This window comes from Sprattus sprattus (genome assembly GCF_963457725.1).
Source record: "Sprattus sprattus genome assembly, chromosome: 17".
Taxonomy (NCBI): domain Eukaryota; kingdom Metazoa; phylum Chordata; class Actinopteri; order Clupeiformes; family Clupeidae; genus Sprattus; species Sprattus sprattus.
Window position 1 is genome coordinate 16,591,005 of NC_137915.1, and position 10,169 is coordinate 16,601,173.

At 40.9% G+C, this 10,169-nt stretch overlaps 2 protein-coding genes across 2 annotated transcripts; one reads left to right on the forward strand and one right to left on the reverse strand.

Moving 5' to 3' along the window:
• Positions 1-465: 465 nt before the first annotated feature.
• On the forward strand, positions 466-6,374 carry cct5 (chaperonin containing TCP1, subunit 5 (epsilon)). The gene is made up of 11 exons (XM_080855616.1): positions 466-668; positions 1,277-1,337; positions 1,425-1,589; positions 2,041-2,239; positions 3,185-3,377; positions 4,224-4,373; positions 4,632-4,751; positions 4,996-5,181; positions 5,271-5,408; positions 5,607-5,787; positions 6,101-6,374. The coding sequence occupies exons 1-11, from the start codon at positions 564-566 to the stop codon at positions 6,226-6,228; spliced, it is 1,626 nt and encodes a 541-aa protein (XP_080711742.1). The 5' UTR covers positions 466-563; the 3' UTR covers positions 6,229-6,374.
• A 111-nt stretch (positions 6,375-6,485) lies between these two features.
• On the reverse strand, positions 6,486-9,702 carry cmbl (carboxymethylenebutenolidase homolog (Pseudomonas)). Its single transcript, XM_080855617.1, has 6 exons — positions 9,622-9,702; positions 7,858-8,072; positions 7,617-7,724; positions 7,328-7,470; positions 6,977-7,068; positions 6,486-6,858 (listed from the first exon to the last, which is right to left on the reverse strand). Exons 2-6 carry the CDS (start codon positions 8,070-8,072, stop codon positions 6,679-6,681), a joined length of 738 nt encoding a protein of 245 aa, XP_080711743.1. The 5' UTR covers positions 9,622-9,702; the 3' UTR covers positions 6,486-6,678.
• Between the last annotated feature and the right edge of the window lie 467 nt (positions 9,703-10,169).

The window sequence follows — 10,169 nt, forward strand, 5'->3', positions numbered from 1 at the left end:
TTAAAACTTCATACGGGAAAGTGAGGTGTTATCAATGCCTCGAATCAAGTCTTTCGCAGACACATCGACTGCTGGTGTAGAAGGTTGAAAGAAAGTGCATTGTTTAATAATAATAATTATTATAATAATAATGTTAGATGTAGCCATAAAAGTTTCAAAAGTACTCCCACTTTACAGACAATGAGACAGTCAATCCACATGCTCTGCACGCACATGACAATACATCGCGAGTTGGGGTGCGATAACGCGAGATTGGACTAAACCATTCGATCAGTTTGTATGCGTAGTTTTAATACAACCTATAGGGTAGAATCTATTACGGTAGCATATTAAACAGATTCATTTAAACTATATGTTATCGTCATATTATGTTAGGCAAGGAATTTAGAGATACCGCATACATTATCGGCGCCCGATATTACATGGTTTCGGCCACCCCGCCCCAAGATCCTTCCAGAACTCGCCGGCAGATCAGCGAGGCCAGGCGTCTACTTCAGGATCAACTCACAACACTGAAACCACCATTCGTATAAGTATTTGGACCACATATTCCACCTGCAAAGATGTCCTCGTTAGGGGCTCTCGCATTCGATGAATATGGCCGGCCTTTCATCATTATAAAAGACCAAGACACGAAAACTCGCTTGTGCGGGCTGGACGCAATCAAGGTAATCTTAGCACAATGACTGTGTATGTTAGCTAGTGTTGCTAACCTTACCATGAATGGGTGTATCGGTTTTGTTAGCTTGGTGGAAACCCTAGCTACCCAGATAGCTTGTTAGCTATCGCAATCTAATATATGTATTGCAATCAAAGTACGAATTCAACATGGTGCCAGTGATTGTGTAGTTAATCATATTGCTAACCACAGTGAATTAGTTGGCATCTTAACCAAGGCCTAGGCTAACCCTAGCGTGCTACAGTTAGCTTATTGCAGCCGTTTGCCCATGTGCTTCGACGGGAAGTCTCAATGAGGCATCAGTTGCAGAAAGTATTGGCTGTCGTTTCTCTGTTTTACGACCACACAAGTAATATGCATGAGGATGCATTATGGTCGTCTTTTATATTGACGATACAGTGACTAAGACTATAGACGTCTTCATTAAAAAGATAACTGTTTTTGTGAGTAGATAACATTTCATCCGTGTGGCTGCAGACGAAATTCGTACTATGTAATTATTGAACATAATAAAACAAATGTTTAATGACTTGTTTTTGAAACTGTGAAATCTCTGAATTGTCTTGTAATCGCACTCTAATTGGATTTTGATTCCAGTCTCACATCATGGCAGCAAAGGCAGTGGCCACTACGCTGAAAACATCGCTGGGCCCAAATGGTGAGAACCTGTTAATTCACCCTTGTACTGCAGTAAACTCGAAACATTGCTTTTAAACATTGCTCACCCGTTTCCCTTGGTTATCAGGCCTTGACAAGATGATGGTGGACAGGGATGGAGAAGTAACAGTGACCAATGACGGTGCCACCATCCTCAGTATGATGGATGTTGATCATCAGATTGCCAAGCTCATGGTGGAACTCTCCAAGTCTCAAGATGATGAAATTGGAGATGGAACTACTGGTGTTGTTGGTAAGAGCCACAATAGTATTCCTCTTCCATCCCTACAGGCATATGCATCAGATTAGATATTGGACACCTTTTGTCAAATGTTTTAATTGAATTTGTCTGTTAGTAAGCATTGTATTCTGAACAACATAAGTAACTTTATGTTGAAGATTCCTGAAATGTTGTGTTCATGTTCATTTTGCTGTTCTTTAAAAGAGTAATGAGACTTTTAATGAGTACAATGTTCTTGAACAGACACATTTTACCCTACATTTTCTTCGTAGTGTAACATAGCCATTACACAATGCATTAAAATCAATAAATAATTAATTACTGTTTGTAGTTGGATAATGCAAACAAGCAGACATCTTTTAACAAACATTTTGTACATGTGTGTTGTGCCCTGTGTCACAGGCGCCCGTGTCATATTAGGATATTACACATCTGCATTTCTGTTGTGTTTCTGTTCTTCCAGTCCTGGCCGGCTCCCTTCTTGAGCAGGCTGAGCAGCTGCTGGACCGTGGCATTCACCCCATCAGGATCGCAGACGGCTATGACCGTGCCGCCACCATCGCCATTGCACAGCTTGACAAGATCAGCGACAGCTACCCCGTCGACCCTAACAACACAGAGTCCCTCATTCAGACGGCTATGACGACGTTGGGCTCCAAAGTGTGAGTCTGATGTCCCTTTTCCACCAAGGCAGTTTGAGCCAGTGCCCTAATCTCGAAGCAGTTCTTTGTGTGGCAAGGAAAACTGATCTACAACCTATAACCACTTATGTCAGGGGCTGGGGGTGGAATTATTGTGACCACTGTTTAAAAATTAAATGAAATAAAAGATGTATAGTAAGCTACTAACTTCTCACATCAATGTTAGGTGTAACATTCAGCTCACATCACCACTAAACAACTTTTGATTTAGGAGACTGGTTGAGTGTCCAGTTCTACTATCAGTTGAATACATCCATGAAGTACATTGCGACCCAATTGGGAAGAACATGCTCATTTCTTATTTCCCCTTTCCATGCTGACTCTCCATTGTCACTGTTTAAAACACATTTGATTTAAAGGTACAATATGCAACAATTATGCTTCAGGATTAGGGTTAGGATAAGCAGTTTAGCCTTAAAATAACAGCTTTAAAAAAATTGGGGCGCTACTAATGACTTTAAATATGGAGAATTGCGTCTGTGCCAATGGCATAGCAGGGTCGATAGGCATATAACTGCATTCTGTAGTTTGCCTGCCGCAGCCCGCCGACCTGACTTTGATTACCTTCTGCCGATCTAGTAAGTAGCTTATTTGCCGTCTTACTTAGTCTTGTGTTGCACATGATTGATGTTTGACTGTGTAAGGACAGTCGTTGAGTAACTAGTTTGTCATAATGTCAAAGTCAGCACATTTCAAGAGATTTCGTTAGTTTTAGCTGCTAGCATACCTTAAGCGAATAGCTATTAATCCTTAATGCACCTTTTAAGAACTTCTATTTTGAGAAAAATAGTCACTCCGGGAGGTTGGCATTAGTCTTTTCAGTTAATCAATTGTGTCCAACATGAATTGTATTGCAACACAATTTTTAGATTGCCCTTTTCTTTTGTCTCTCTTCCATGCCTCCAGGATTAACCGCTGTCACAGACAGATGGCAGAAATTGCAGTCAATGCCATCCTGACTGTGGCGGACTTGGAGAGGAAAGATGTTGACTTCGAGCTCATCAAGGTGGAGGGAAAGGTCGGGGGCAAGCTGGAAGACACCCAGCTCATCAAGGGAGTGATTGTGGACAAGGAGTTCAGCCACCCTCAGATGCCCAAGGTATGCCAGCTGCTCCCTGCTCTCACCATCAGCCACTTCGACTTGATTGGAGATTATTGTGTACATCTGGGAAAGAAGTAACTGTATCCCTTATCCCCATGTGTTCACTACATTGATATCAGAGTAGGGCCGTGCTCTATTGATGTTCCATTATTTCTCTCAGGATCGTTAAATGTCTATGTGAAATCATTTAACAATATACACAAGTGGTTGCAATCACTTTGAACCCAAGACTGCCTTTTATCGACAAGTCTATTTTGAGAAATGAAACTTTGCATCAGACTATGCAACAAATAGTATTTGCTTGTTGCTATAGTTAAAAGGAAACTTAAAAAAAGAAGAGAAAAAAATGGCTGTGGGCATATATGGTGTGTATGGTGATCTGTCTGTTCCACTCTGAGCCCACAGCCACAGATTGACTTAGGGGGCATATAGTACTGGTCTAGTGATTCACACCACTAGCCAGTTTCGCAGCCCTCTTACACCACTGATCTCATTTTCCTTATGGAGATGACGTTGCAGTCTTCTAAATCTGACTTTAATTTAACATATTATTGTATATTTATCTTGTATATTTGGTAGGGTTATTACATGTTGTTAGTATATGTATAGGTTATAATATGTTGAACACGTGTAAATTATGTTCAGAGTGCTTGTACAGATGATATGTCGTGTTATGTTATGCAATGTTAGGATGGGTTGTTGTGCGATGCCTTGTCTTTAGAATTTCAGTGTCCAGTCTGACCCTGTGTTATTCTGTGCATCTGACAATAAAAGACTTGTTGTAACTTAACGGATACTCAAACCTTACAGTATACCGTGCTTATGGTCTGTGTTCTCTTGTAGCTCTTGAAGGACACAAAGATTGCCATCCTGACCTGCCCGTTTGAGCCCCCCAAGCCTAAGACCAAGCACAAGCTGGATGTGACCTGCGTCGAGGAATACAAAGCCCTGCAGAAGTATGAGAAGGAGAAGTTTGAGGAGATGATCCATCAGGTTAGTGTGGGGAATTACAAGATGGGTTCAGTGGAGAGACAACAATCAAATGATTCAGTCGCAGAACAAGCTGTCTCTTAACGCAAGGCTGTGTAAGAGGAGTCCCACATGATGGGTCAATCATAAATTTGGCTTTTGTAAGTTCGATTCTGTTGATATGCCTGTATTCTCTACCTTGGACTGATGTCTTATTATGAAGGTTTGTACCATGTTCTGTAAATAAATATATTTATGAACCGTGCCCTACTTATTGTTTAGGTCAAGAATACTGGGGCCAATCTTGCTATCTGCCAGTGGGGTTTTGATGATGAGGCGAACCACATGCTGCTGCAGGCTGAGCTCCCTGCTGTGCGCTGGGTGGGCGGCCCAGAGATTGAGGTAAGTGGCTGAAGCCCAATCAACCTTAAGTGTTGTTACAGGACCTCATACTTTATCAAGTTAATTACAAAAAGCCACTGTAGTATGTGCAGCCTACAGTGATTAGGAATTATTATTCATACTTTTATGAATAATAATTCATACTATTATTCACTCTTCTGATATATATATTTTTACTGTATTTAATTTCTTGCTCTTTTTTTTGTCTTGTCATTTGTAAAATGTTTGCGGTTTCTCATTGCAGCTTATCGCCATTGCAACCGGCGGGCGAATTGTGCCACGTTTCAGTGAGCTGACCCCAGAGAAGCTGGGCAGTGCTGGCCTTGTGAAGGAGATCTGCTTTGGCACCACCAAGGACAGGATGCTGGTCATTCAGGAGTGCAAAAATTCCAGAGCCGTTACGATTTTCATCCGTGGAGGGAACAAAATGGTAAGAGAGCCGAGTGATGGTAGATTCATGTGGAACCAATTTAATTGGTCCTTCTCGTGTACTTATGACCTGTTCTGCTTCGACTGTAGATTATTGAGGAGGCCAAGCGCGCTCTTCACGATGCCCTGTGTGTCATCCGTAACTTGGTGCGGGACCACCGGGTTGTGTATGGTGGAGGTGCCTCAGAGATCGCCTGTGCTCTCGCTGTCAATGAAGCAGCTGATAAGGTAAGGCTGACCAATGCACATGTGGAAAACTTTACTTATGTCTGTTTGTTGTTGTGCGTTCCAATGTGTGGGGAAAGAGAGATGTGCAGAAATAAATTGCTCAGGAAAAAATGACAGCATTGACCCAGTTAGTAATTTGTGGTTATTGAACATAAGCTGATCTGTGCTGTTTGACAAAGACCTCTGTTTGTTGTCCAGTGCCCTTCTCTGGAGCAGTACGCCATGAGGGCCTTTGCGGACGCTCTTGAAGTCATTCCCATGGCACTGGCTGAGAACAGCGGCCTGAACCCCATCCAGACCATGACCGAAATTAGAGCCAGACAAGTCAAGGAAAACAACTCTGCCCTCGGCATCGACTGCCTTCACCGGAATACTAATGGTACGTTTTGGCACATGTCTGAGTGTGTTGCACTTCAAATAGTCCTTTCACTACATGCATTTGCTTCTAAAATCTTATTTCACCCCGATTTTGATTAACTGATGTAACAGTTTTGAAAGTGGAGTTATTTGTGATTGGTCAGTTTATTGGCAACATAAACATTTTAACATTTCAAAGCAGCCAGCCGTATCCATGTGTTCTTATTGCTATACATATCCTATAAATGTCAAAGCAGCCAGCAGTATCCATGTGTTCTTATTGCTATACATATCCTATACATTTTTCCAATATACTCTCTCATTGTTTTGCGTAGACATGAAGCAGCAGCACGTGATTGAAACACTGATTGGTAAGAAGCAGCAGATCTCCCTGGCAACCCAAGTGGTGAAAATGATCCTGAAGATCGACGACATCAGAGGCCCTGGCGAGTCTGAGGATTGAGTGCTTTCTCTTCGACGATGTCTAGTGAATCACCCTGTGCACTTGTTTCGTGAGAATTGTGTCCAGTCTTTCAGTCTTATTTATCCTTTGATACGTTGCTCTTGCTAACTGTAGTGGGCCTGAAGTCAATAAAGTCTTCAGTCACGTTTGGTTTGTCTGGTGAGTTCTTGTGTTGTATAGATGGTGTTAAACCATTTGGATCACCATGCAGGAGCTAATATGAACAATTTCACAAGCCCAATGCTAAATGCTCATTATGAAGGATTGTATGCAACTGTATACCAGAGTACCATTTACAGTCATAAAAAAAGCACTGTAATGGTTTGGCACCTTAAGACCAGCAGTGCAGTTATGATATTTGGTTTTACGCATGCGTCAGCTATACATTTATAATGCATTAGATGCTAGCTTGGTCACTACATTTTATTAGCTTTTATATGTTGGACAAATCTAAACATATTTTTCCAGCCAGTTCAACATGTCTGTCCTAGCCTCTTGAATTAATGCTTTGTCAGCTGGTTTGATGTCTTCTCTCTTGCGATGCACAAAGCCATGTGTCTGTCCAGGGAAAATCTTGACTTGGAAATCAACTGTGCACTTCTCTTTCAAGTGCTCCTCTAGGACTTTCACCTACATGAACAGAATTGTAAACAAAAATTGAATGAATTAATTGTAACAAGATGAACAATTATTTTGTGGAGAAATCACAAGAACTAGACAATTTGAGCTAAACACACACATGCCCTACCTGATCAAGTGGGATGACCTCATCCTTCTCAGCGAAAATGAAAAGAGTAGGACTCTTCAGCTGATATCGGTCGTCACTCTCGCGAATGATTCCTGTTTTAAAGCACCAGAACTAATGACTGCTACAAAGACTATTAGAGGTTTAGCACATTATTTCAACTTAAACTTAACATGGGGGGGATGCGCTGTCGCGAGGCTAGCAATGTGGCAATTAACACTGTTTGAAACTGAAGTTTAGAAAAAGTCACAAGTCATGAGCACCTGTTTAATCTAACCCATATGCATTGCATCCAACTTAAACTGCAGAATATTGTTCATAATATTTGATGTAGGCAACATAATGACAATTTACCATAGACAGAGACTCCAGCTTTGATGTCAGGGTACTGAAGGGCCAAGTGGTGTGTTGCTACACCACCCCAGCAGAAGCCTACAGATGCAAGCCGACTTGCCCCACATTGCTCCCTCAGGTATTTCAGCACTGCATCAACTTCCCTGCAGGGATAGTATCATTCAGAGAGTGTCGTTAAGTATTTGACAACTGCTCTGGGTTTAAACTATAAAGCAAAATCCAGGCAAGTTTTAAAACAACAAATGTTGGCCTGTGCGTTAAATCAGAGATAGATGCTGAGGCATTTTACTTGTTGATGTTTGTCGGCTTTTTGTCTGCCAGCCACTCTTGGAACTTTGCCCAGTCGTGAGATGGACTCCAAGGCTCTTTACCCAAATAGAAATCTGGGACAATGGCTCTGAAACAAACAATTATATATAATTGTACTATATATATATATATATATATATATATATATATATATATATATATATAGTACACTGGGCATTTAAGTATGACTATCCAGGAAAAAAAATTAAAACTTCTCTTACATATATCCATTAGTGGACAGCATGTCCGCCATGTATCTTGTGTTGGGCAGTTGCCATCCATATATATCTTGAATCACAATAACGGCCTTATCTGATTTGACAGCAGGTTTAACTACATAAGCATTCACATGCTCAATTTGTATCTCCTGTCCCAGTCCCCCATACTCCATCCTGTCCCCAATTTCGCATGGGCATGGCTTTGCTTCGTTCGCCATCTGAGAGAAAAGTAGGTACAGTTCAGCAATGAATTAAGAATAGTATTCATACCATGGCCTTAAAAGTTGTTCATTCAAGTTCAGAGTGAGTTTTTGTTGATTGGTTCCTTTATCCTGCATATGGGATATGGCAATGTTTTTCCTGGTATTTCAGTTGTTATGCCCAAGCTTTCCTTGTGTCATTTGAACAATGCTACTTGTGTGATTCAATGTTGCCACGAGACATTTACATAACATCGCATACTTTGGTGAAATAAAACAATTGCTGTTCATGTGCAAAATACCTTTACTTCTGCATTGTGCATAACTACCTCTTTTATAGCCTGTTCTTAGGTTAATACTTGCCTACTAAACCTTAGGTAGCTTTGCAACTTACCTCTCAATTCCACTTCGCTCGAGGTGCCTCTCGTAGACCGACTAACTAAAAGAAAGCAAGGAAAATTCCTCACGATAGGCTACGCTTTCGTTCAGTCAAATGTTAATGGCCAGCCAGGTTGACGCCCCCTTGGATTAAACACAACCGAGTTCATATTCAGTGACCCGTTGTTGTAGATTTCCTGGCGGTCTCATCTGACAAGTTCGGATATAATATTGCACTAGGAACATTGCAGCTGAAACACGGGGTTCCGTGCAATCAACAGAAATTGACTCACTATGGGGGAAAAGGCATCGCTGGGATTCGAACCCAGGATCTCCTGTTTACTAGACAGGCGCTTTAACCATCTAAGCCACGACGCCACGTGCGTCATTCGGTGAACTTGAGCATTACAATCTTCCACAGACTGGTTTTGGTCTCATTCTGTGATGTTTCGGAAGTTGAACACAATAGCACAGTCATTTTATTTCGCAGTAAATATCACAGTAGGTCATATTCCATGGCTTTCCATGAACTTTAATTTAAGAAATCTATCGATATCTGACTTTTTGATACATTTGCACGCGGCCAGGGAGGGGCAAATGCTGCAATTGATAAACCTAATGAAGCTATAAGCATAATATATCAGATGTTTGTAAACTATAGGCCTATCAAACTTTTGGTGTAATAGCGTTATTTACTTGCATTTATTTTGGCTGTGGTCTTTTTTCATCTACTCCAAAGACTTGAAGATCGTAAAACAAAACTGGACCTCCAAATGTCCTTGTATGTCAAATACCACATTTATTACTGCCCGCTCCTAAAAAGACATTAGGATTCCCCCCTTGATTATGCTTATAGGCCTGCAAGCACAAATGTTTTTCTCGGTAGTACAAATTTAGCTTGTGCTCCGCATGTGACTGGTTGAAAATAAGGACTATATTTGTATTATATAATCGCTGTTTTCGCAATTGACCCAATAAGTGTCCACAGTCCAGAAGAACACACCATTTGTGTAATATAGAAAGTACAATATATGACACTAAATACAGTATAACATGTAAACTACGCATGTAATATGCCTTACATTTTCATCCAATGAATGCCAGGATTTTGTGCACAAACCAACAAATGAGATAAACTGTGGCGATGTGCTGTTTCTGCTGTATGCTGTGCTATATTGGCTACACTTACATTAGTGTAACATGAAAACACCGCTGCTGGATATTTTTGATAACTTCACGCCGGGGTGATACTGACTGACACATAGACATGTATACATGTCTATGGACTGACAGTTCACTGTCCTCTATCAGAGCCCGTCTCGCGTTGAATCACGGGAATGACAAAGCCGTCTTCCTATTTCCGCCAGCGTTTTAAAGAAACAGAAGCTGTAGCATTTAAGTCTGAAGTTGAATTAATGAATGGCATTTTTTGTAATATAAGTTATATGATACATTATCATATGCATGTACATGCATACATATAAATAATGATTATAGAGAGAACGCACCTCACTTAATCAAGACATCGTCATCCGGGCCTTTTACGACTAGCCTATATTCAGTTTGAGTACTGCTAAAGACAGTGGCTTATTGTAAGAGACTATTGTATGACATCAAGAACAAGACCGCAAGATCGTAGAAAAACAGCTAGGTTATGATTTGTTCTCTAAGAACACTCTAGCCCCGACTGCCACTGCAAATTTGACAGTGTTTTGTGCATCTATTCATAACTATTGT